The following is a 28,000-nucleotide window of genomic DNA, read 5'->3' on the forward strand; positions in this document are numbered from 1 at the left end:
CATGCCTTTTAAGTCTGCTGGATTCTGGTGCTTTGTTTTATGTTATTTTACGCTGGTTATATCCAGCTTTACAATATTTAAGCCCTTCTTATAAATCAAAATCACGGAGCATAAATATTTATCAGCAAAAGAAATAAGCTGCACAGTAGACAAGCTCAGGAATAGAAAAAGCCAAGTATTGCTTATAAAGGCAAAAACAGCGAGTTATGTTTTCATCCTGTCAAAAGTTAACGTGTAAAAGCAGTCACAGACGCAAGCACCTTAATTCCCTCTTCATTTGATATTAAACACTCCAGATCAGTGTGGATATTCATGCTGCAACTTTGGGGCTGGTACAGGGAAAGAGTAGGGCTTCCCTTGGTCGCTTCTCCTTCCTGCTTAGCAGGCACACAGCCCTGTAAACAGCCCCGCAGTGCTGCTTGACCTGCCAACGTCTGCTGGTGGTTCCTGTTGGTGGACCTGGAGTTGCAGGTCAGCTTTGACCACTGGAGTGTTGCTACCTGCCTGGTGGGGTGAAAGGGATTCTTTGGAAGAGGCATCTCATTGTGAATGTGGTAGAGCCAGAATTTCTGCTTGTGGGTGGAAAAAAACCAACATCCTCAAGAGATGTAATGAGAAACTGACCTTCATTAATCTTTGCCCTCCCGCTGAAAAGTTGCTCTGATGTTTTCTCATACAGAAGGCTCCTCAGCAATGCTGATTTTCCAATGGCAGCTATTCTAAGAAATTCCTGTTCCCACCTTCCTCAAGCCATGGCTTTCTGCTCCTGGATGTCAGCCCTGTTCTTTGAGCTGGGCACACCTGAACCTGCTGTACTTCAGAAGGTGAGTGAGATGGCAGCACGTCAGCACCTAGAATCACAAAACCTTTAAGGTTGGAACTAAGATCACCAAGTCCAACCACCAGCCCATCCCCACCATGGCCACTAACCACATCCCTCAGTGCCACATCTCCATGCTTCTCAAATACCTCCAGGGACAGTAACACCACCTCCCTGTGCCAGTGCAGTGCAGCTCTTTCAAAGAATAAGTTTTTCCTAGTATTTTCCTAGTTCCTCAAATGTTGGAGGCAGGGATCAGCTATATGTCGTTGCTCTTGAGGCCCATCTAAACCTTTTCAGAAGGAGAGGCTCTGGCAGTTGTGATCATGAACAGCAAGCAGAAAAGTTTGGAAAGTTATGTAAGTACAGCGTAAGTTATGTAAATGCTTTAAGCTGCCTGAAGAGGTGGTGGAGTTTGCTCCTTGGAGATTTCCAAAGATGTGGGTCTGCCTGGACGTGGGTCTGGGCACCTTGCTCCGAATGACCCCATTGGAGCAGAGGTTAGAGAGATGGACCCAGAGCTGACTTCTGATCTCAACCATTCTGTGATTCCGAAGCTGAGTGTACGTACAGAAATGGAGAGTTAGTGACTGGCTGAGTGCTGGGATGTGCCTGCCTGGCCGCTTCCCTGGTCCCCATGTTCTTCCCCATGTGATCACAATAGGAGGGATCCCCTGGGTTCATGCATGGGTGGACAGAGCTTTGAAGCAGAAGCAAGATGTCAGGAATTCTCTGATTTACAAGAGCAAAGGGCTCTCATCATTCCTGTAGGAACAGAACACCATCACGTACCCCACTTTTCTGCAGTGCTCACTTCCTACAGAAAGATTTCACTTTGAAATGAAACACCTTTCCTGTGCTTTTTCAGCATGGGTAGCTAGCATGAACATGAAAGCAGCCATAGGCTGGGTGCTGGGGCTGTATAGGGGCCCCTCTGCCTCTGCAAGAGCTCTTTGTGTGACTGCTTTGTTTAGCATCGCCTTTTCAGACAGGCATTTTTCAACCCTTAGCATTGTTCAGGTTCTACAGCAGAGTCAAATGTTAATCGGTGAGTTGTAGTAAAATGTTTTATGGGACAATTTAGCTTGAGCTGTACCCTCTCCCTTTCCATTGTTTTTTCTCAAGGAGCACAAGAGGCTGAGTGATGCTGTTTTCCAGGTGTGAGCTCTTCTGACCACTCGCCATCCTTTCAAGCAGGGAATGCAGTTAGAGCACTAAAGTTGGAACTGGTGTTTCTCCTGTCTGTGGCATGTGGATGATCCTGTTTGCATTTGTTGGCTTTGAGTGGCAATCATTGCTCCCCACACAGATACCCAAGTGTGACATCCATCCCCAAGGACAAGGGCCATGCTCAGGCATCTTGTCCAAAGGGGACCACATTTTTTGCCCATCTCCTTAAGAAACCCATCCCATGTCCAACCTTCCTTGTCACAAGTGGCACAGTGCTGGACGTGGTTCCCTTGGAAAATAAATTCCTGCATCACAAAGATGAAGCTGTTTTGTTCATGGCTCCCATGGACAAGTGTGTTCTGAGAAGACTGACTCAAGTCAGAGGTAAAGATGCTGCTCACACCTCAGCTGATCTCAACAGCCATCTGAAAACCCCACCAGAGGTATAAAAAGACACATCTGCAAATCAAGATGTTATTTGGACACTCTTCTCTTTGGGAAAATTCCATAAAATTAAATAGTGATAGGAGCAGAATGCTTGAAGTATTGAATATGCTGCTATGTACTTTTTTTCTCCATATACTGTAGAATTTTTGTGCATATCAAGATCATTTATATGAACATCTTTAACACTTTATTTTCTATTCCATTTTGTTAGCAGGATCTGAAACAGAAAACATAAGTGTCCATTACAGTATGTACAGCATCCTCCTAAGGATTTTGTTTCTGAGATCCACAAAAGAAGTGAGTTCTTCATCAGTTAAAGCTGTCCCTTTTTAGCATTTCCACTCTCTCCTAATCCCTCCCATTGTTGGAGGTCTTCATCCAGCTGCAAAGATAATCCTTCCACTTGGAGGCCTAGGCTCCAAAATTCACCCTCTGCACAGAATTTCCCAGTCTTGATTTAATGTTTTGGATTTTGCTCAAATAAGAGGCATGGCAGCGTTGAAACAAGAATGTACAAATGCATCTTGTCTTGTGTTGGTACTGTGGAAACATTTCACATCATGAAATTCTGCAGGAAAAAGGGCTGGATGGGAAATTTCCATGTATGCTGGAAATAGGCATAGTAAATAGCTGGGCTGTTTTCTACTCTGAGTCTCAGAGGACCTGGATCTGTTCAGGGATTTCTCTCTCTCTCTCTTTTTTTTTTTCTCCTCATCTCCCAAATGTTTAGTTTTTCTGCTTTCTTCTTTTGGCCTTCACCTGTTTGATCTTGTGGGAACAGCCATTGAAGACTGAGGAAGCCCATCAGTGAATTGCTAGCACCCTGTAGTTGAACTAATCAGAGGTGGTTAATTGTGATGGGAAAATAAGTGTAGAAGGGCCACCACTGTGGTTTGCAGGCTGGGAATGAAGCTGCAGAGGTGACTGCTGGCAGAAAATGAATGAGAAATATTTGAGTTTGGATTCTCTTCCAAGGCATTAGGTGACTCGTGGTTTGTAGCCCTATCTCTAGGCACCTCCAATCCCTGAGCCACAGTTAAGCTGCACTGATTCCAGGTTTTGTTACCTCGCCATGACTTACTCCTTTTTCCAACTTGGATTGCGATGTGCCTTAGATGGAAAAGTTTTGTTGCTGTCTTCTCTTGCCTCTTGTTTATAGACAAAGATGTGATCTGGAATGAGGGGTTTGAAATTACTACCCCGGTACCTGAGCGGAATCTCTACAACCTGATTCCTTCTCTGTTTGGAGAACTCTACAACTTGAGTACTTACATCACTATTCTTCTGCCCTCTGGGTTGCTCTGGTTTACCTAAATATGCTGTTTGGGGTATATTTTATGATCCTGACCCGAGTGAGATAAGAAGGCTTTGACATGTCTTTTCAGCTGTGAGATATTCAACCAAAACTCCTACATCAGGCAGTGATTGGGGTATCACACCTAAGAGGCAAGGGTAGACCCTGCACAGAGCCTGGATGGGAAAACACCAAAAAGCCTTTTTTTTTTTTTTTTCCTTTCTCTTCCTTTGAATTTTATAGAGTGTTCCTGTCATCCTGCCTTTTTGGAAGAACCACATCCCTGCTTTCTTTTGCAGAGCTCACCCTATTTGTGCTTCCTTGGATACGTGCCTTAAGTTGAAATGATTGTTGTGTTTTGCTTTCCTCATATTCTGACCAAACCTCTAGACTATGGCTTGGATGAGCCTCTTGTGCCAGCTTTTATTGTTTGTTGACAAGAAACTTGATTTGCTTTTCTTTTTCCTTTTCATAACTGATGGATGTGAATGATAGGAGAACAATGCCCTTTTTATTTTCTCCTAAGGAAGGATCCTCTCTTGGATGAGAGCTCCTGGGTTGTTCTGTTCAGAGCTTGTGTAGAAATGTATGGAAAGATGGTAGAAGTTTGTGGAAACTATGTTGGGTGGTGGAATTTCTGGCCAGGGAGAAATATCCCTACCTAAAATACCTGAAGCGGGGATGAGTTGAGTGGTCACCTCAGAAAAGAGAAACTGAAGTTGCATCACAACTGTAGATTGAAACGCACTTTTCTGCATGCTTACAGTAGATCAATTGCTCTTCTCTTCTTGCACCTTTCTCACATCATATGGGTATCTCAATAACCATTGAGCAGGGAGAAGGTAAGAAAAGAGCTTTCATTCCTTTTTCTCCTCTTCTTCCTTGTTCTCTCTCCCCACTGAATGTCTGCAAGACCATGAGGTTACAGTTTTGCAGAACCAGCTTTTGAAATGTCCTGAAATGATAACCATTTCCTACCCAGCCCTACCCCTCCTGGGGGGGCTTCAGCTGCCGCAGGGGATTTGCAGGATGTGGGTACCTCTGTGTATCCAAACGCCTGCTTCTCACAAAGAAACATTTCTGTTCCTCTGACACTGTTTTTGTGTCACAGTGATCATTTTTCATTTTTAAAGACCGGCATTCCCTTCAACTATCAACTTGCCACTCCTTTCGTGTGATGTATTGGGGACCCTTTGGGGACTTCTGTGAATACCAGAGATTGCCTTCAAAGAAACTGCGTTTTTCCTGTTTTACCTGCTGGCTCTCATCACTTGTTCTTCAACCTAAAAAAATCCCTAACCCCATGAGAAGGAAACCAGACAGTGTTACGCCACCAGGATAAGATGCTAACTGTACCTTACACTGCCAAAGCCTGCAACCCAATTTAAAGTTGTTTTTAAATACTTAGGCTGCCTGCACAGCTCACAGAAAATCTCGTTTGTCTGGTTTACATGTCTCTTGGTATTTGTTCCACTTCATCCTGCAGTGTCCTCTTGTCTGTCTGCTCTTGGCAAGAGAAGCTGTCACTTCATAAGCATTAGAGATGGGCTTCTCACACTGTAGACTTACAAATAATAATAGAAACCAATAATGTTCATACTGTAAATGCAAGTTAAGAAACAGCTGTATCTGGAAGAAGTATTCATATTTTATGAGAATCTCTGTGCAGTCAGTGAGGCACACACATAGCTGTGCTGAACAGGTGAACAAATAGAAATTTAGGCTACAAATACCATTTCCTAAACAGGAGTAGGGGCCTGCTTGCTTTTCCAGAATCATTCTGGTTTTGAACATGGAGAGAGGCGAGGAGCTCAGAAGGGTGCATGCAGGAATGCAGGTGTGTCTTCAGGTTGCATATCAGGGACATGAAGAGTGTCCCCAGGGCAGCAGGGACAGCCCTGAGCTGCTGGAGTTCAAGAAACATTCGGACAGCTTTCTCAGACACATGGTCTGATTTTTGGGTGGTCCTCTGTGGAGCCAGGAGTTGAACTCAGTGATCCTTACGGGCTGCTTCCAACTCAGGATATTCTGTGATTAAGTTCTTTTCAGTGAATCTTAACAGTTATTTTCCTTATAAACATGGTGTTACACACAATCGAAAGATGTTAAAATGTGTCATATTAATGACCTGCTTCCTATTCAAGTTTTGTTCTGGCATTCCGTTCTCAGCCACTAATTTGAGTAACATTTTATTCACACTTGTTAACCGTCAGGAGACTCTAACTCAGTAGAAGTGGATATTCATTGATTTCCCTTTGATAACGAATTGATACAACACTAAAAACCATTGTCAGCCTTCCTGTACCTGTTGCAGTACCTGAAAAGAGTGTGTCATGTAGGCCAGACACTTCATATCTGACAAGGATTCCTTGGGGGAATTCTTGTGTTTGATTTCAGTGGAATAAATGAGCCCCGAAAAGAGCCAGTAAAAGTATGAGACCACGAGAGCATGCTAATGTATCTGCCTAACTGTTTCCAAAACCTCTCCAGAATGCTGCCTATGGTCCAGGACTCTCCTCCAGTTAGCAGCTGAAGCCTTCAAAGGCTCAGGAGTGTTACCACAGGGGAAAAAATAGTAGGGGAGCAAACAGCATAGCCAACACTCCTAAATCTGATTGACCAGCTTGTCTCCTTCTCTCTGTCAACCTAAACCATGTCAAACTGCATTAGATCTTCACAATAAGAGCAGCCATCACCTATCACATGAACAGGCTGCCCAGAGAACTTTTTGGGTGCCCCATCCCTAGAGGTACTCAAAGCCAGGTTGGATGGGGCCCTGGGCAGCCTGAGCTGGTGGGGTGCAGCTCTGCCCATGACAGGGGGTTGGAACTGGATGGTCGTTGAGGTTCCCTCCAACCTAATCCGTTCTATGATTTTATGAATGGAAAGCAAGCAGCAGCTGAGTATGCTTTGGAGGAAACTGGAAAGATTTTGACCTCTAAATTCTGTTGACGGTCCTGTTGTTTTTTTTTTTTTTAACTCTGCTGGAAATCTTGATGGTTGGAACATACCAAGTTTGTTTTTAGAGTTGTCTGGGGAGTTGTCTGGATGTCAATGAAATTTGTAATGGCAATGGCACAGAGGAACCCAACAAAAACAGAGTTAAAGGAGGGATGCTCAAGCATGAAGAATCATTTTGAATGACTTGTTTCTGCATCATCCAACCAGACCTGTTAGACATGGGGAAGCTTCAAATTCGGGCTTTTCCTTTAGACTGCAAAATGTAAAATCTGTGTCTATGGATGTGCATGCATGTGTATGCACCCTGGGGACTGAAGCAGAAAGCCTCATGTGTGACCTACTGTGGGGAACCTGCTTCAGCTGGGAGTTGGTATAGATGATCTCCAGAGGACCCTTCCAACCTCTTACAATTCTGTGATTGTGTTGTTTGGTCCAAATGTTAGCTGAAATGGACACAGGGAGTGATCCATATGATTCAACTCCTTGCAGCTCTGCTGTGGGGATGCTCTGCTGGGTGCTGGAACAAGGTGGGAGCGCAACATATGATCCGTGCTCATGTCTGAAGCAAGATATATGGAGGCTGACTTTGCAGTGTAGGTCACTGAGCAGTGGCAACTTTCAAAGGCTGCGAGGTGATGATCTGAGCCCCATTCAGAGCGTGGATTCATTCCTGTGAGGGTGGGAGAGCACCATGCTGGAGCTTGTTGACCTTATTGGGAATCTCAGTGCACTCAGTATCTCCAAACTGAGTGATAGGTACTCAGCAGTACTCTCGTAGCACATGTTCCTTGGTGCTGCCATCAAGGCTTCTCATGTGCAGCAGCCCTTCTTTAGTGACATTACTAATTGGAGGGGAAAAACAGCATGAGGCTATAACACAATGTAAATGTCAGAATTTGGACATGGTGGACTTATTTCTGCACAGGGAAGAAGGTACTGGAGGGGCATCTGGAGGGACTTTGCATCTGACAGCCCCAAGTTGTGATCTGAAGTAATTCTAGGACAAAGCCATGTCTTAGTTAATCATGTAAGACAGTTCTGAGAGTGGGGGTAGGGGATAGCCTGCTGCTCCTCGTATTGATCAGGAATTAATGTCTAACCTTTAAAAATGCAGTGTAGAAGCTGAGTGAGATTGTGAAACCCAGACTTTGTGCTGTCTGCGATCAGTTACCTCCGGGGACCCGCAGAGCTCAGGCTGCTGATTACAGATGCATTTGGAAAAACCTGAATTTTCAATTTTTCACATGAATCTCATAAAGTGAAAGTGAGTCCTGCTGGGATTTATGAAAACTGGTTTGCTCTCCACTGCATGCAATACATCTCCTTTGCTAAGTTGGGAGAGCTCCGACAGGAGAGGCACCACAAGAATTATTCCACCCTCAGCAAGTTAATTGCTGCATCGTCAAGTAGTACAGAATCCATCCTGTCCCTTCTGCTTTCTCTCTCTTCTCCCCCCTGTTCCTCTCCAAGAGCTGACGTGTGATGTCTTTTATTTTTTTCTCCTTCTTGCCATCTGTTTCGTGTTTGTGACTTGGGGAGGGTGGGTGTGTGGTAGTGGAGCTTGTGATGGAGTTTGCTGGTGGAGGCATTTCTTTCACTCAGTTAATTAGATTTGTGTTTTCCTTACTCCCAGTTCTAAGGGCCATGCAAATAAGACTAAATTATGCATTAGTTATATACCCCAGTGTTTTAAATGCTCCTGTTGTTGGGGGACACCGACTCTATCCCATATTCCTCCCTTTCATAGAATTCAATTATATTTAAACTATTAACAGGGAAAGTCTAAAAATTCTATTAAAATGTCAGTTTAATAAATCTTCCAAGGTTTAATCTTTCATTTCTGGACCGGGGGAAGGGGAGGATGAATTATGACAATTTTAAGTTTTCCCAGAGCAGCCCCTGCATGTTAAATTGTCTGTAACTCTCAGCATTACAGAACTTATCTCTATTTGTAAAACAATTTCAAGCAATGGGAGGGTGCCCAGGTTTTGTTGTGAAACATGTGGTGGCTGGGGGAATTTGGACCCAGGCTTTTGGTTTAAGCCATTACAGAGAAACAAGAGAAACAGAGCAATTCACGTCCACTCTGGAGACCATCTCCCATCCCTCTGCTGGCTCTCCAAGGATATCTGGTTCTACACCTGTGATTGGCACTCAGCATTCATACTACACAGATCATTGTCATCTTTCATTCTCTCTTCCTCCATATGCACCTGTGGAGTACCAAAGCATGTGGGTCCCCATTGGGCTGAGAGCCGTGGGAACAGCTTATGTAAGGAATGCTCAGGTTGGATAACAGGGAAAGGCTCTGTGCCAGAAGGCATTGAGCTATCCAGGGCACCTCCCTGAGCCGTGGGAACCCAAGGAAGGTTTGGACAACACTCCTAGTCATATGGTCTGATTTTTGGATGGTCCTGCATAGGTTGGACTCACTGATCGCTATGGGTTCCTTCTAACTCAATCTCAGAGTCATCGTACAATGGCCTGGGTTGAAAAGGACCACAATGCTCATCCAGTTTCACCCCCCCTGCTGTGTGCAGAGTTGCCAACCAGCAGACCAGGCTGCCCAGAGCCACATCCAGCCTGGCCTTGAATGCCTCCAGGGATGGGGCATCCACAGCCTCCTTGGGCAACCTGTTGCAGTGCCTGTTCCAGTCACCACCCTCTGTGTGAAAACTTCCTCCTAATAGCTAACCTAAACCTCCCCTGTGTCAGTTTAATACCATTCCCCCTTGTCTTATCACTATCCACCCTCATAAACAGCTGTTCCCCTTCCTCTTTATATGCTCCCTTCAAGGTTAACTTGGGTTATTCTATGACTCTTTCCTTTCCACCTCTCTGTGTGCTGTACTTCAGCCCTGACTGAATGCCAAAACCGTGTCTCCTCTGTTTTCTTCAGCTCACCCTTGATTTGAAGCTGTTCCAGTGTCTAGCACACAGGAAGCTTTCTACTATCTCCTCTCAGCATTCCTGTGCTTGAAATCAGGACTCATTTATGACCATATAAAGAGATGGCAATGTTTCAGCCCAAACAAAGAAAATCTAGCTCTTGGTCTTGCATCTGTAGCACAGAGGATGCAAGCAAGGTGGGTTTTTGGAGACCCAAGACATGAACAGAGCATCCAGGATTGCCCTGTGATGAGGCTGCTCCTTCCAGTTAGAGATTCAAAAGCAGAACAGCAACTTGTGTGGGGTAGGAAGAGGCCTGTCATCTGGTCCAACACCCCTGCTACAAAAATGGACACTTATAGCTCCATCAGGTGCTCAAAGTCTCATCCAAACTGACCTGGAGTGTCTCCAGGGACGGGGCACCCACCCCCTCTCTGGGCAACCTGTGCCAGTGTCTCGCCACCCTCCTTATATGTCCTCCTTATATCCAGTCTAAATCTCCCTTCTTTTAGTTTGAAATCATTTCCCTGTGTCCTATCACAACAGACCACCTTGCATGAGAGTGTGAGAGGCAGGTCCAGCCTATGAAAACAGGTTGCGAATTTTGCTGGCTGTGCAGGCATTGCTCATGCACTGGGGGCAGATCCAGGAGTGGGAGCTAACCCACTGAATGTGGGCTCTTCCAAGAATGCACACTGAGAAGCAAAATATGTCCATCTGTGGCATGGACAGAGGCTGCAGTCAATGCATTTGAGGATATTACATAGGTTTCCCCAACAACTGGGGAGCAACTCTTGGTGGGGAGCCTTGCATTGCTCCCCAAAATGGAAGCGCCTGGCACAGCACACAGAAAGTCCAACTCCTCATCGTGATTCCTTCTTGCAACCACATTTTCAACTTCTGTCTGATGTTTAAGGCCAGGAGAGTGAAATTACCACATCCCAGCCCCGGGAATAGAGAAAGTCAGTGACCAGCAAGAAGGGTCTAAAAGTTCTCGATACCTTCTGGAGAGAAAGAGGAGAAAAACAAATTGATCCAATGGCTTGGTCAGCCTGATTGCAGAGATTAGCTGATGTCAGGCTGTAGGGAAAGCGTGTGGGGTGCAGTGCTTTGTTTGGGTGAATAAACCATGCATGTTCATGGAATATTAATTAATAATAAATGAACACGCATGAATTATTCATGCTCACAAAAGCAAATTTGCCTTGAAGGCATAACACAAGACAGGTTTTAAGATTTTTTTTCCCTTTTTTTCAAACTGGGGGATGGATTTGTATAGAGCATAACCGATTGGTGGTAATTTGCATCCAAACACAGTGTGACTGTCACAGCCCCTGCTCAGCCACTGTATCTCAGCACGCTGCACAGGCGCTCCCACTCCCACTAATGCTATTTTAGTCATTCATTTGTCTTCCAAGTTGCATAGAGGGACCTACTTGCTCTGAATCCCATTTGACTCCAGCAGGCCAAAAGCGCTCCCCTGGGGTAATGCTGCTGCAGTTGCAACAGGGATGGATTTGTCCCCTCATGTTTGTTCTGCTGACAGATTTGTTCCACCAGCGTGTAGTGCAGATGTCTCATACATGATGCAGGATGTCAGGTAAGATTTGAAGCAGCGAGCAGACACAGGAAATGCTGCTTCTGTGTTTTAACTCGAAATTGTGCTAAAGATGCCATAAGAACCTTTTGCTGTGCGAGTGTTTGTTCTTGTCAAAAAAACAAAACCTGTAAAATGAATTTCGATAAAATAATGTCTTTGTGTCTTGATGAAGAGCCACCATGCCATTGGAGGCTGCCCATGACTTAGGGGATATCTTGACTCCACTTTGAGCTTGTGTTCACCGACCAGAAATGGCTTTCTGCCCATAAGGAGCTGCATGTGGGACAAGTGTCACCCTGGGGCTGTCGTGTTGTTTGCTGGACTCTATAATTGCTGACTTGCAGGGACCAGTGGTGTAATGGGCTGAAGCAATGCACAGAAATATGAGCGAGCATCTTGTCAAGTTCCTGGTTCTGCTTCTGGTATTTGAAGTGAAATGCAAAGATGTTCAGGTCATCAAAGATTCTTGGGCTGCCATCATAAAATCATAGAACGGCTTGGACTGGGAGGGACCTCAAGGATCATCAAGTTCCAACAACCCTGCCACAGGCAGAGCCACCAACCTCCAGATCTGGTATTACACCAGGCTGCCCACCATCCAACCTGCCTTGAGCACCTGCAGGGATGGGGCACCCACAGCTTCTCTAAGCAGCATTGCAAGTGCCTCACCACCTTCTCACTGAAAAATGTCCCCTGACATCTCACCTATCTCCCTTCTTTTAGTTTAAAACCATTCTTCCTTGTCCTATCACTGTCTACCTGTGTAAAATGTTGATTTTCTTCCTGCCTATTAGCTCCCTTTATATATTGGAAGGCCACAATGAGCTCTCCCCTTTATCATCCAGGCTTATGCTGAGATATGTCCCCCATCTATCCACATCACCATATTAGTGCCCATCCAGATACTCGTACTATGCCTTTCCTTAAAGATGTGGGCAAAATGTGGAAGCTGGACCTTGCTTCCTGCATGGTGGGTGCACTGCAGCTCTCTCTGGGTGATAAAACCTGTCCCTAATATTCTTCCCAGCTGTCTAGGTGGTGCATGTTTGTGACACGGTGGCTGAAGTCCTTATTTTGGGTGATCTGCTGGGGAAAGGGCTGCTGACAGCTCCAAAATTGGGTCAGGACCTGTGGAAGAGGAGAATGGTTTGAAGATTTGCTGGGTGCCTCCGGGGGGCTGGCAGGGCAGGAGAAATACGGTGTTTGTCAGCCTCCTGGACATCATTTCATGGGAAAACTTAAAGGAATGTTAAAAATAGAGGTGAGATCCCCAGACACAGCTCAGGTCTGCTATGAATCTGGCCTCAAACCATTAAAATGATCTTAAACTCCTTTTTATTTCTTTTCCTATTTTTCCCCCCAGAAGCCTGCACTGACTTCCTCAGCTAATAAAGATTGGGGCCATAAACTCTGCTGTGTTGTCCCAGCAAGGCCGTTCCTTTTGCTAAGCTTCTTCCTCCTGTCTTCAAGTTCCTGTTACTACAGTTTTAGTTTCTACATTTGCAGCAATCCTTCGTTGCTGAGCTGCTGCAGTTTGATCCCTGCTTTTTATCCTGATTCCATAACAAACATGTTGTAAAGCCTCTGCTGCTGGTCTGCAGACGGTTTTTCCAGGAAAAGTGTTTCATGTATTACAACTTAAAACACGGGTGGATTTATTAGGATTTAATGTATTGGGAGCTAAGCCTTTGGTCTCCCTTTTCATATGGTGGTGGAGGCAGGCAGATGGGAGCGATTTGAGTAATTTATATGTTAAGAAGTAATAATCTTTGCAGGCATTTTATCTGCCCAAATGCTTTTACCTTTGATCTTTCTGTTTTCGAGAAACACCTTGTGTTTTTTTTCCATACTTCTTCGCCTGCCAAAGACAAACATCTCTGAAGACTCCTTTGAGCGTTTCCCTCAGCTGAGGAGAAGTGATGTCTGATTGTCACTGCCCCATCCAAATGCCTCCACACTTAGCTGCAAAACTTCTTGGTATTTAAGGGCAGAACAGCCAAGGGAAAAATGCTCTCCAGAGCTTGAAAAGTGCATTGTCCTCTCGCAATGGAAATCTGTAGCCCTAGGTCTCGTGGTATTTAGAAGTCAGTAGATTTACTAATTAACGTTGCTCACTCAATTAAAAAGCCCTTGATCTGAGCCCACCAATGGATTTTTGGTATCTGTAAAAATCTTTGCCTTGTGTCTGAAGATTTAGCGATTTCTTTCTTTACTTTCAGACCAAGGCTCAGTGGGAGGAGACACGGGTCAACAAAATGAGCTTTGGTGCTCCACTGGTCTGGCTGCAGAGGCTGTCCTGGGCTGCAGCTGGGAAGGGGCTTAACTGCAATAATTTACTAGGCTAGGTAATTACTGGATTAAGGGTTAGTGTTGTAGCACTGGGGGATGGCACTGACTGAAGATAAGGTTCTGTTAGAAGAAGGCAGTAGGGCCAGAGGAAGAGTGGCAAAGTCATTCATGATGCCTCTTTTTGAAAGGTCCCACAGCTTGGGGAATGAGGCAGATGCCAGCTAAGTTTTACTTTATTCTATTTGGGCTATATCCAAGGAAGCTAGGAAGAGAAATATTTTTATTTCACCAGGGTAAATACTATCAGTACTACACTGCCTCTCTTTCACCTCTTGCTATATATACGTGCTTGCAAGAAGGCTCTTCACAGCCCACTTTGTTTGTGTGTTAATTGTTTTCTCTGTCTGGCACTTTTCATCTGTTGAGTCTATTGTTGTTGTTTTCCAGTGGTAAATTCAAGCTGAGCATCACATGAACTGGTCTTGTTTTTTATGGGAAATTCAGATAAAGTTTTCTCCATAAGAAAAACCCCTGAAGTGACAGACTAGATAAAGACATTTTATCCTAAGAACATATGCACAGCATGATGCACAGATCTCTTGAGTTGACAGAAGCCCAGCTCTCTGTAGCATTAAGGCTTATTTCAGGGACTTCCTTAAGAAATTTAGGCCCATATATGCCCTCCATTTAGAAATCTCTTTTTCTCTTCCAAGGTTCACTATCTTGCTGAAGTCATGAGCCATAATAAAATCTCTGATCATGCTCCTTTTTTTAGAAATGCTTCCATCATCATTTGTACCACATTCCTTCATACTTTGCAGCATGGACATCCATTGCACCCACCATGCAGACACAGCAACTGTATGCATGAAGGTATGCAATGCCAATGCTTCCCATGCACCTCTACACCCTTCAGAACTCACGGCAATGAAATTATTCCCATGGTGTTTATCATAGAATCATGGAATCATTAAGATTGGAAAACACCACTAAGATCATCAAGTCCAACCACCAGCTCATCACCCTCATGCCCTCTAAACCCCCGTGCCCTTCATTTCCTCTGAAGCCTCCAGCTTGGAGCACTGAGAGTGGCTGGGAAGAAGGACATTTCTGCTTTGCCTTTGTCTGCATCTGAGATCTGTAGGCATAAACACGATCTGTGCTCCTTCACACACAGCACTCCTAGATAATGGGAAAAATAAGTGGAATCACGAGTTAGTCGCCCTCATACCCTCTAAACTCCTGTGCCCATTATTTTTTCTGAAGTCTTTGCCCATAGCAAGGAGTTTGGAGCTAGATGATCTTTGAGGTTCTTTACAACTCAAGCCATTCTGTGATTCTATGATTTACCAAGCAGTGTCATTGCAGAGCTTACCTGCCATGTACATGGAACTGCCCAACGTTGAGGTGGGAAGGAGATAGAGGTGAAATCCAGCAGGAGCAGAGTGGCTGGAAGGAAAGGCAAAGCTCTGAAATCTCAGTTCTAAAACCGAAGTGAAAGGGTAGGCGAGGTGTGAGCAGCCCATGCCTCCACAACACGTCTCCCACCTGGTTTCCCCCTCTGTGGCTGAGCTCTGAAAACCTCTTGGGAAAACCATCATCCCTGGGAGGCTGCGTGGGTTTAAAGTCGAGAAATGCAGTTCAGAGATGATTCTCTTTTGCTTGCCATGCGGTTGTCTTTTTTTTTCTGTGCCTCTCGATTGGAGTGGATGTGACTCGTCTCATCAAATTGGCATCCGCAGGGTAGATGCTGATTTCAGCAGCAGTCACCCAGGGCTCCCGAACGGACTGCAGGGATTGAGCCAAGGCAGCTGAAGGAGTCCAGGGCATGATTCATCTCTGCTTCCACTCCACGTCTAAAATAGGTCTGGAAAGTTCAGCTCAGAAAGTGCCGATTTTTCTCTGCTGGCTGTGAAAGATGCTGACGGTGGTCAGCTCAGCTGTAGTCCCCGTTGTGGACATCCATGTCATCAGGTGGATCCTATCCAAATGGTTCCTGGATGGGTTTTTGAGCAGTGCTCAGCACATGGGGCATGTCTTTGGTTGCTGCAGATGTTCCTTTAGTATAAATAATACCAACATGCTCGAGGACACATATTCTCTCATTATTCCACCTCCATGTACATACACTTACGTCTACCACAGGTTGATCCATATTTGCTAATATAAGAAGACTAAGGGTAGGGGGGCCGGGTGGGTGAGCGTGCAGTGCTTGATATGAATAGGGTGAGATAGGCTGATATCATCAGACAACAGCATTTCTGCATCCTGATTGATTGAGGTGCTCTGTTTCCACATTAACTTGCAATAAAGTGCTCTCTCATGCCGTTACGCATTCATCATGTGCAATTGTGGAGACTGTTTATAACTTAATTTACTCCGAGGTAATGATGATTATATCTAAATATTTATGGAGAGGTCAGTGCAAGTAAATTTCTCAGTAATTCTGTTTTGCTTTTCTTTTCTTTCTCTTTTCTTCAGCCAGCCAAATTATCTCAATGCTCCCTACAGACCTTCTGCTAATTCCTTTGTTTGCAGTGACAGTTAGTGGAGAAAGAAGGCTGATTAACTGCAGGCTGCCTCTGTGCCGAGCCAGCCAAGAGTCTAACCAGAGGTGTATGGCTCGTCTCTCCCTTTTAATTTTGAACTGCAGGAAAGTCATGGGCCAGAGCTGTCTATTAGAATATATCTAAATCATGCATGTGTTTGTGTGTGCTAGCAGCACAAGCTTCACACCAGTGCTTTCACAATTGATGCTCTCTGCAGTTGTGAAAGCAGGCAGCACTACGATGGGAGCACTGGTTGTTCTTCCTCTGCCGATGATTTTTTCAGTTCAGACCATAACTGATCATCTTTGAGGTGGATTATATACACCTTAGAGTGCCAGTTAATTTTGGAGTGTGGGCATTTCCCCATTTCTTCTATTTGCTCTTTGTGCTTTTTATCTCATAAGACACACAGCACCACGGAGGTTCCATCGCTTCTGATGGGATTTAGCCCTGTGGAGCTGTGGTCTGTAGGCATCTCACAGCCTCTCTGCTGATATGAGGGCTAGATGAGCTGGAATTCATCTCCCAGAAATTCCTGAAGGCAACATGGAAAATGGACCACTGTGTTATCTCAAAGAGAATAGGAATTCCACGATATTGATATGAAAGAGCTGAGAGGATGTTTCATTTTGATATCCTACAAGAAACATCTGTTGAGCACCATGCTTCTTGGCTCTCCTCACCCCAAACACAGAGCTCCAATACATCACCACCTTCTTTTCCTTCTCCTCTGTTGGCCATGTTCATTGTCTTTGTGTAGCTCTGAGTGCTGTGCTTGGTGCAGAACTGGTTGCTATTCGTATGCTCCCACCCATCAGTGCTCCATGTGACGTTTAAGACCTCCCCTCACCCTACCTTAACTGCTCCTTGACTTTGCCTTTGACTTGTTGGTATCCTTCACACACGCTCCACAGTTTCTTCTGCTTTTCCCTTTTCTCAGTTGTATTTTCCCTGGAGGAGCAGTAGAAGCCCAGCCACCATGCATTCCCTGTGCTACACCATGCCAGAGGGATACCAAAACTCAGTGACTGGAGCCAAATGATTGTTCCATGTATCTGTGCATCAGTGATTTGGGGTGAGTATGCATTTTTTGGTGCTCCTCAAAACATTGGATTGTCCAGCTTCAGCTGCCTGGGTTCAGGTGGAAAATGGACCGGTGCCATCCTGCAGCTCAGCCTTCATGGTGCTGAGGAAGGCAATTGTGTAAATCCACTGTAAGCCTGAATCAAACGCTGCAAGAGGGAAGAGATATTGAAGTATATTGAACCACAGAGGAAAAAAGTCTAAGTGCAATCTGCTCCATTAAAAATTTCATAGGCCGTTACTTTTACAATGCAATTAGCTTTGCAATTTCGATGCTATTGGAAGACTAGCACAGTGGATAATCAGCAGCAGAAATGCCTGTGAAGGTACATTTGCAGAAAACCTTCAGGTTTTAGCTATCTTTCACATGGCATGTTCCTGACTGCACTCACGTGTTGATGACTGTTGTTCAGGTTGGACATTAAGGAAAATTTATTCTCCATAAGAGTGGTGATGCAGTGGCACAGCTGCCCAGGTGGTCACCATCCCCTGGAGATGCTCCAGAACTGTGGAGATGTGGCACTGAGGGACGTGGTCAGTGGGCATGGTGGGGTGGGTTGATGATTGGACTTGGTGATTTGAGTAGGCTTTTCCATCCTTAATGTTTCTATGATGCTGTTGTTCTTTCCTCCTTCAACTCGTGTCCATTTCTGCAGTTTTAGCAAGCAATCTCTGGCCCCATGCAGCTGCTCAGGGTCTGCCAGCAGCGGGGGCTTTGTCAGCAGTTTCCCACAACTGATGCTATAGCTTTGGAGGAGTTAATGCTGACATGTAAAGCAGTCAGAGGGCTTTTCATGTGAATTCTGATGAAAAGAAAAGGATCCCAAGAGCCACATAAACATCTTTCCATGGCTGAATGCTTCATACACAGTTTATGTTTTGTTTTTAATACAAAGAGCAAAGTGATTTTTAAAATTTATTTTGCTTACTGCAAGACTTAGGGAAAAGTTCCCATTTCTTTGAGGAAGGGCCTGACTCTGGTCCTTGTTGACTGCAGCATGCATTGGCTGCCACACATCACAACTACATTGGGGTGCTCCTGGGCAGAGAAATGTTTTGGCTTTATTTTTATCACAACACATTGCATTTCGTTGTGAGGACTCTCAGCCCCGCTGAAGCAGCAGAAGGGCTTTAGCACCAAGTTTATGAGACTGCTGAGATGCAGACCTCAAACCTAAAAGCAGCATCTCCATGCAGGAATCTTCGTGAGCTCTACTGCGACACCACATCTCTGTATGTCCCAATGCCCAGACCTGGCAAACTTTGGTGGAAATTCATGGTGTGCATGGGGATAACCTTGCCCAACACAAGCTGTGGACAAATAGAATCAAAGAATCATTAAGATTGGAAAGGACCACTAAGATCATCTAGTCCAACCATTAGCCACATGGTGTGGATCAGGAGCTTGTTTAACTGACAGCAAGTCCCATAAAAGCCTGTGTTCCTTCCCCCACCCTGAACCCCAGCTCTGCAGCATGCAATCACACACGAATCACTGATGAGATCTTATTCCTTCTGGCTGAAAAAGATAAATTTCCTTAAAAGCCCAGACCCTGACATTTCAGAGAACCAAAGCTGAACACAAAGAATGCGTATTGTTTCTAAATAGATGCATGAATAACAAGAAAAAAAAAAAAAGTCTTATATTTTTTAGCCAATCTCACAATTTCAAAAACTGACTCATGGTTTTTCTCATGCTTCATGGTGACATTGCCAAGCTTCTGTTGTCAGACTGCTGAAAAGCTTGTTCACTTTCATCCAAATACCAAAAAAATGAGCAAAATCAGATCAGTTTCCTTGTCTCCGAAATTTGGAGAGAGGTTGCATCTTTTTTTACAATGCTGTGCCTTAGAAGAAGGAACAGGGGCAGGAAACTGAGCTTCAACACCCAGAGGTCTTCTGTCATCCCTCTTCCAGTCCGTCTCCTCACAACCTTTGCCTTATAAAAAAATATAAAATCATAACTCGACACAATCCATTTCTGAGTGTGAAACAGCATTGTAACATAGGCTACCATGAGGCTTTTGGGGTTCTAACGTGCACAACATAGCAATTGTTCTGGAATGATTCCCACCTGAGAAGAGGTGCCTCCACTCCTGAGGTGGTCTGCTCCCCTCCACACAGGTGTAGCTGAGCTCCCTGAGCACAGAGGATCCTGCTAGCAGAGACTTAGGGTAAATCAGGGATTTTTGTTGTCTCTATCTCTGCAGGCAGCCTGGTGCTGCTGTGAGCAGGGTGTGCAGTGCATGCACACTGCTGCTGGAAACCATCTCACTAGGCTATCAGGCCAATTGTTGGACAACCAGATTTTCCTGGTGGGAAATCAGTTGCCAACAGGTAGCAGGTGGTATTTTCTTCCCTTTTCTCTAGAGTAAAAGGCTTTGGGAATGGGAAGTGAATACCTTCAGCGTTCCTCTCCTGCAGCTCTTTCTAATGGGCAGCAGTATGGAGTTGGCACCAGCAAAGCCATTTATTTGGAAAAAGAGAGAAGAAGTGAACTAAGAAAATAGTGTCTCTAATAGTTCAAGACCAGAGGCAGAACATCCACAATTTACAGATACTATGGCCACTGCAAATACAGCCTGGATTGGGCCTCAGAAAATGAGGAGGTTCTATTTTCTGTTGAAGGCACCAAAGCATCTCCCTTTAATGTCAGCAGGAGCAGTACATACCTAGAGAGCAGCTCATGCAGACAGAGTGCCACTCAGGAGGTGCAGCTCACTCATCAAACTGCAGAGGGCACAGGACATGGTTTGCAGTGGGCTTTGGCTGCTGTGGGCAGCAGTGCACACGTAGGATATGGAGGCATCAGTCTCTGCTGATGATCACCCGCTGCTCTTCCAGGGCTGGCATGAGATGATGGGCCTTGTGGGTGGTGTGAGGGGGAAGAAAATATGCTCAGAGACTGAGGTCCCTGGGGGATGCTTGATCCTATGCACCCATTTATCCACAGGAGCTTGTGTGCACAAAGGCTTTCTGTCTTCCCTGGAGATTAGCGATACTTGCTGCTTTCCCCAGCATATAATATTGGTTTGACAACTGTAGCTAACTCGTGGTTCCACTTATTTTTCCCATTATCTAGGAGTGCTGTGTGTGAAGGAGCACAGATCGTGTTTATGCCTACAGATCTCAGATGCAGACAAAGGCAAAGCAGAAATGTCCTTCTTCCCAGCCACTCTCAGTGCTCCAAGCTGGAGGCTTCAGAGGAAATGAAGGGCACGGGGGTTTAGAGGGCATGAGGGTGATGAGTTGGTGGTTGGACTTGATGATCTTAGTGGTGTTTTCCAATCTTAATGATTCCATGATTCTATGATAAACACCATGGGAATAATTTCATCGCCGTGAGTTCTGAAGGGTGTAGAGGTGCATGGGAAGCATTGGCATTGCATACCTTCATGCATACAGTTGCTGTGTCTGCATGGTGGGTGTGTGGTTGCAATGCGCTTGCATCAGCCTGCATGCACCCAGCATGTGAATCAAAGAACCACAGAATCATGAAGGTTGGAAAAGTCCACTAAGATCCCCAAGTCCAACTGTCAACCAATCCTCACCGTGCCCACAAACTGTGTTCCTCAGTGCCACATCTCCATAGTGTGTGAATACCTCCACGGATGGTGATTCCACCACCTCTCTGGGCAGCTGTGCCAATGCATCACCTCTCTTTCTGAGAAGGAATGTCTCCTAATATCTCACCTGAATGGCTATTCCTGCCCATTGACACAAAGCGGATCCAAGATGTGGCTGTGATATGGGCAAGGACAGTGCCCTGGATGGAGCTTTAGCACACTTACAATTTTCATTTTTTATTGACACTTTGAATTGCAAAGGGTCTGATTTGTAGGGGATATGCAGAGATTTCAGAAGGCATTGGTCAGGGAATCTGTGTTCTTCTGGATGTGGCCTCAGACATAGAATCATAGAGTCATAGAATGTCTTGAGTTGGAAGGGACATCAAAGATCATCTATTTCCAAGCTTCTGCTATGGGTTGGGCTGCCTCCCACCAGCTCAGTCTGCTCAGGGCCCCATCTGACCTGGCTTTGAGCACTTCCAGAGATGGGGCATCCACAGCTCTCTCAGAAGACTGTGTCAGCACCTCACCACTCTAAGTAATGAATTTCCTCCTAGTGTCTAAAGTAAATCTCCCCTCTTTTAGTATAAAACTGTTCCCCCTTGTCCCGTCACTGTCAGACTGCATAAAAAGTCAGTCCCTCTTCTGTTCGTAAGCTCCCTTCCTGTACTGGCAAGTTGCAGTCAAGTCTCCCAACAGCCTTCTCTTCTCCGGGCTGAACAACTCCAGCTCCCTCAGCCTGTCTTCACAGGAGATGTTCTCCATACTCTGGACCCATTCCAAAAGTTCCACTAAAATTCCACGTGTGCCAGCTGTGGTCCTGACTGTCCATAAACCTTATTTCTCAGGCCACGTGCAGATTTCCAGCAACTGCTGGCTGCCACCAAAGTGCAACGTTCTGGCAGGGCAATGATGGAGACACAGCTGGGGTTGCAGCATGGGGGGGGGGAACAGAGCAGCCCCATGTCACGGTGGAGAGCGGTGCTGCTGCACTGGGCTCTTGGGGGATGGGATGGGTGACTCAAAAAAACCCATCCAACCCCCAACATGGTGCCAGCAGCACTGTGACCATCAGCTGGGCCCCGTCCTTTGTGACCACCCCTCTCTCTCCTTCCCCCCCATCCTTCCCAGCCCCCTTCCTGACAGGGTTAATTTTATTTTTTTCCTCCAGGGGTTTGCAGCGCTGGCTGAAACGCGCAGGCCAGCTGCCTGCCGGTGGCAGCAGGAAAACAGGCAGACAAAGCAGATGGACCCAGCAGGGGTGGAGGAGCGCTGTCTTCAGTGGGCCATAGGCATCACTGAAGAGTAAACAGCTCTCCGAAGGGAGCCGGGAGCTAACCCCAAACCCATCCTCTCCAAAGCACTCAATCACAGCACATTAACAAGAGCGCCTGGACTGCTGGGGGAGAGTAAACAATGAGAGGCCTTGCTGGCGGGAGAGTGGGAAAAGCGCAGCCCCCCTCCAGCTCATATTTATTGTAAGAGGGTGTAAAAAGTGGCTCGTGGCTCAGCATGCTGTCAGCAAGCCGCGCTCGTTGTCAGTGCTCATCTCCTTGTAGGAAAGCCGTCCTTTGCCTTCGTGGGTTGAGTGGGTGCCTGCGCGCTGCTGGACATGCAGGGATGCTCAGCGAGGCCGGGAGGCAGCAGCAGAAGTGAGAGGCGAAACCTTCCCTCCCACAGGCAAATGTGCTTCGATGCTTGCCCTAAACCAGGCAGGGGTAGCATCGGGGCTACCGCTCCTTCCAACCACAGCCACTCAAGTGAGCCGCCTGTTTGGATGAGGGAAGCGTGTTGGGGACCCAGCGCTACTGTCCAGAGCAGGAGGGGGTGATCTCCTCCTGTCCACACCAGCGTGACTTCCTTGGTTTGAGAGCGGCTTCTGATTTATGCCCAGGGGCTGGAGCCCCTCACCAGGCGCTGCTCTTTCATCTGCAACGTTGCAGAGAAATTTGTTTACAGAGCTCTTGGCGCGCTCACAGATTCTTTCTCCCCTTCCCCCTTTTCCTCCAAATCAGCTACAGTTTTCCCTCTCCTTTGGCTCCCGCTGCAAAACCGATTGACCTTTCTGGGCTGTGTCTGACACATGAACCGTGCAAAATCCTTTCTTCTCCCCGAGCCCTGTGCTTGCTTGGGAACGTGGCTGCCTGGAGGAGTGCAAACAGGAGCCCTCCAGCAGCCCTTTGCTGCATTTCTGAGGGCTGCTTTGCTTGTAATGCTGCGCATCCTTGAGCGTGGGTGGCTGTGTGTGCTGTGGCTGAGCTCCCCAGTGCTCTTTGCAAACACTGATGATAGGATGAGGAGGAATGGCCTCAAGTTGTGCCCGGGGATGTTCAGATTGGATACTAGGAAAGACTTTGTTCCAAAAGAGTGGTGCTGCAGTGGCACAGGCTGCCCAGGGAGGTGGTGGGGTCACCGTCCCTGGAGGTGTTCCAGAACCATGGAGATGTGGCACTGAGGGATATGATCAGCATTGTGGGATGGGTTGATGGTTGGACTTTTCCACCCTTTATTATTCTATGATTTCTATGATTCTATGCATTGTTGTGTTCCAGCGCTACTGAATTTCAGCCAAAGTCTGAAAATTTCTGATCCAGTTGTTCCCTGCTCCCAGTGGGATGTATCCACATGGAAATAGCAAAAGGACTTTTTTTTTTCTCATCAGGAACACTCAGCAGAGCACTTGTAGGGTGCGAAGAGCTGATCTTACCAGCTTTGTGGTAGTAGCTTTGTGATTTAACCTGGAAAAAGAGTTGCCTGTGCTTGGCCCATTGAGCCACGGAAGACATAACAAGAGCCACCAATTTGTCATAAATATAGAATATAGTTCTTTTTTTTTTTTTTTTTAAATTAAATCTAGTGGTTGGCCAACCTGCCCATGGGGATTGAAATTCGATTATTTTTTTAAGGACCCCTCCAACCCAGGTCATTCTGTGATTCTGTGATTCTCTGATTCTATGACTGATACTTTCTACCTCTCTTGAGGGTAAAGAAGCATGGTGGAAGGGACAAGTGGTCTGGTGGCCTGGCTGAGATAATCTCTGCAGCCATTTCCAAAGGCTTACATCAGTCTGCTGTGAAACCAAAGCACTCTTTAACCCTTCCTGAGCACATGTTGAACCTGGGCTGTTGGGCCACATATTGACTCAGGTTCAGCTTTGTTGTGTTGCTCATCTGTGCTGCAAGAGAGGGGTTCAGAAGCAGCTTTCCATTGGCAGCAGGTGGAAATTGAGCTGTTCTTCAATCGTGCCAGTGACTGCTAAAGCTGACCTTATCCTGTCTGTCTTGTATTTTAAAAGCTGGAGTTTGAGGCAGGTGAAAACATACAGGTGTTTTCTTCTTGTCTGAAGTAGCTGTGTTATATGCCTTGGTGAAACCTGAGCTTAATTCACCTTGGCCATAACATATCAGAGGACATATCAACAGTATAAATCATAGCAAACACGAGGATGGAGCTCTGAGAAAGTGCCAAAGTGGCCAAGAATACATTAATAATGAAGGCTGCTCTGGCTCAGTTGCAAGACAAAAAGGTCCCATCTGTACAAAAAGGCATCAAATTGCCCCAGAAAAGAAAACCATGCAAGCTGAGCCTTCTCTGAAACTCAAAGCACAGGGATCCTCTGGGGAACCCAACCCTGTCTGGGTGGTACTCAGCAAGGGGAGCTCTCCTGGACCAGGCCATATCCCCAACCCATTCCCACACTCGTGAATGTCAGCAGAAGATTTTCACGAGATTCAGGGAGAGCAGTGATGTAACTCAACGATGGGATCTCCCCCCTTTCTCTGGAAAAAAATAAGTCTTCAAATTGAGTAAAATATAAAAGCGCTTTCTTCGCTTAGGCCTCCTACAAGTGAATTCCTCTGGTGCCGGTGATGGGCTCCTATTCTCCCTGGGAAATACATCAATTTGATTTTCTCCCTCAAAGGATTCGTCACTGAAAGACAACACCACCCTCTTCCACCCAGCTTTTCAGTTGCCTCCAGGTGCTTGGGGAATACCAGTGAAAGGAGCCGCTCCTTGCTTCTTTTCCTTCCCCTTTTATTTCTCATGATTGCTTCCTCTCTGATCTTTTTTTTTTTCCCCTTGAAAGAACACCTTCCTTCCCACCGACTGCACTGCCTGCTGTGGCTCAGCATGTCCCAACATCCGTCCTGGCAGCCGTCCCTCCCTTCCTATCTGATTCCTCTATATTTTCATTATTTGTTGAATAGAATTACTGATAGCAGCAACAGAGCCCAAGTGCATAGACCATGCTGCAGGGTGGATGCAGAACTGCACTCTTGATGTAACTGTAGAATAACTCCACATCTACAGCAGAGAGTGGCAGAGCCCCTGTCACTGTTTCTATGGGACTGCTGGTGATGGGCAGCTCTCCTTGTGGTGTGATGAATATTCAGCAGCCCCCCGTCTCCCCTGGACACTGAAAGAGTTCACTCAGGTGGCTGACAAGAAATGTGGTGGACTCCAGGCATGCCCTGATGTTTTCATCCCTGATGTTCCCCTTCTGTCTCCCCTAGGGTTTAACCTCTATGACACCAGTTTTTCTCCCATGACCAAATACATGCTCCTGAATTTGGGGAGGATGCATGTGTTTATCAGAGTTGTGTGAAATGCTCTACTTCTTCCTTGCAGGAGGACAGAAGAGGAAATGGTTTGTTTTGAAGATGTGCCATGATAGGCAATTCATGCTTGCTTATGTTTTCACACATGCCAGCTTGGATAACTTGGGTGGAAAACTGAAGTGAAGCAAAGTCCTCAGCCTCTCATAGCTTTGGCAGCAGTCACCAGTGGCCTCCTAGAGCTGAGGGCACTGAGAGCAACTGAGGGCTGTTGGAGAGCATCTTGACCCCAACCCAAGGGCTGGAGGTGACTGCTACACTGCTGTTTTAGGGATCTTGAGTACTCTAAGTGCTTTATTTCCTAAAGCAAACAAAAATGCTGCTCCCATCTGCCCTTCAGAGGCACTCAGGAGGCATCCGAGTAAGCTCTTAGTTTTGGGAATGAGTTTGCCTTCTTCCCTGAGATATGATAGCCTGCAACTCAGGAGGAGTTCACGGAGCATGCCATATTCCTGACTGCCCAGGAGCGTTCTATCAGCCCATTATAGGCCTGATACTAGATTAAGGACAAAAGCTTTCCCGCCAGCAGTAGGGATGCATGAAGTTTCGTCTGTGAAAGACCACAGAACACTTTGGGGTTGTTGGAAGATGGGTTTTGAATGCAGCACATCCCGCATCTCAATGCTGCTTTCCAGAGCTGTTTGCTAGCAAATTGCCAGGATTTGAAATTCAGGTAGGTTACAGGATGAAAAAATACCCTTCCCACATTGCTATGACCTTTTTGGTGGTTTATTTGCTAAAGGCATTACTGTTCCCCTCGGGAATGGTGCCTTCCTCTGTTTTATGCTCTAAGGATGTGGCTCTTTTCATGTTTATCTTTGATTCAAGCATTGTAAAGAGCAATCCCTCGCACTTATGTGCTTCATTGTATTCTGGCCATGAGAGATTCTTCCCCACTGTTTGTAGCCTTTTTTCAGTGCAGCTAGTAAAATATTTGAACAGGAAAAAAAAAAAAAAAAAGAAAGAAAAAAGAAGAAAGAAAAAAAAAGAAAGAAAAAGAGACACTAAACAGCTTCCAGCATTTAGAGGATAAAATGAGATGTAAGGAAAAGGACGACTGTGGTTAATGCACAGGGCTGGGAGGCCTCAGATGGACCGTGGCCTCTCTTCGTTTCTCTTCTGACTTCTTCTGTGACTTTGTCTAAGTCATTTGACCTCCTCCTGCTGTAGCTCTGGGGTGTTAAACGCACACTATGTTTTCTGCTGAGAAAACCCAAGCTTGCTGTCCCTAGAGAGCAGAGCTCAGCACTGGCCATCCGCTCTCGATGAGGAACTGTATGGCCATGAGCCCTCATCATCCTCTGCTCTGTGCCCAACAAACCCAGGGCTGTCAGCTACCACTCACACTCCTTGCCCTCCCCTGTGGATGCATATCAGCACGTGATACAGCCTGGTTTTGCTTCCCTAATTTTGGATGACACATGGAAGCTGATTTGCACAGGGTGAATGCAAACCAATGGCTCATCCACTGAAAAATAATTAAATTTCAATGGGTTACAGCAGGCAAGCTGGAATCCAAGGATCCTAAGGTTGGTTATGTTGGGGTGCTTAAGGGGAAACCTCCAGTGGGCAAGGATCTGTTGTAGTCCAGATAAGCCCTCACAATTCAGAGTTTTCTTAAATTTCTGGGGCGTAATGGCACAGCTGGCGACAGAGCGCCAAGTGAATATTTGACATAAATAAACCAATGTTCCTATGTGGGAGAAGGGCAGAGGGAGCCTGTGAATTAATGATCAGCTTTTAATTTGTCCTTTCATTGGAATCAATGAAAATGTCAGGATGATTGAGGTTTATGCGCTCATGGGAAAGATGTGAGCCCGAGAGTAAGAGATCAAGGCTATTTTTTAATATATTTGTTTCACCGAGGAAGATGCTTCCCTTCATCTCTGATACCAGAGAAGGATTTGCTATGGGTGAATTTCTGAGAAAGCCTGGGCAGTGTGTATTGGAACAGGATGCCCAGGGAGGTGGTGGAGTCACTGTCCCTGGAGATGCTCAAGAACTGTGGAGATGTGGCATAGGGAGGGATGTGGTCAGTGGAAGTGGTGGGATGGGTTGACAGTTGGACTAGAATACCTTAAAGGTCTTTTCCAACCTTTCTGATTCTATGATTCTGTAATTCATTCAAGTCTCAGCAGAAACCTGCCACCCTCAAGCTGTGGGCTGCTGGCTATCCTTGGGCACTGGTTCAGCCTACCTGGTGCTGGTTTTTCTGGCTGCAGGCATATCCTGTTTGCTCACCCCAGTGTCAGATCTGCTGTGGGAGGCACAGGGCTGGGTGCAATTCCTTGTTGAAAAGGGCAGATCCTGCTGATGGATGTGAAAAACTGGCACTTCTGTCCTGGAGGCAGAACTGGCTTTGGATCATGATTGCTGGAAATACTGCTGTTTGATCACCTGAAATGGGCACCTCCATCCTTTTTTTTCAGCCAAAACAGGGGTTTCTGCATCAGAGCTTGTCACAGAGCTATTAGTAAAGTAGTCAAGTGAGTGGGCATGGGTTTAGCTTCCTATAGGTAGCAGGGGGAACCTGCAGGGTGAACAGTGGCCTGGAGTGGTGGATTCATTTGCACGTTTCCTCTGTCTTGATGGAGGCTTCATGCAGCCCCTTGGCACGGAGGAAGTGTCTGCAAACTGCCAGGCACGCTTTGACCTAATTAAATATTCATGGTGACAAAATGTCACAAGCACAGGGGAGTTTTCAGCAACTGC

At 46.1% G+C, this 28,000-nt stretch overlaps 1 protein-coding gene across 1 annotated transcript in view; it reads left to right on the forward strand.

The window, feature by feature from the left end:
* Positions 1-28,000, forward strand: part of XYLB (xylulokinase) — a 363,191-nt gene that overhangs the window by 117,007 nt on the left and 218,184 nt on the right. Inside the window, 1 exon segment of the mRNA XM_042816633.1 lies at positions 680-824. Coding sequence (XP_042672567.1) covers positions 680-824 — 145 coding nt within the window.

This window comes from Centrocercus urophasianus, unplaced genomic scaffold (assembly GCF_019232065.1).
Source record: "Centrocercus urophasianus isolate 14NV4802_14NV808 unplaced genomic scaffold, USGS_Curo_1.0 seq_16, whole genome shotgun sequence".
Taxonomy (NCBI): domain Eukaryota; kingdom Metazoa; phylum Chordata; class Aves; order Galliformes; family Phasianidae; genus Centrocercus; species Centrocercus urophasianus.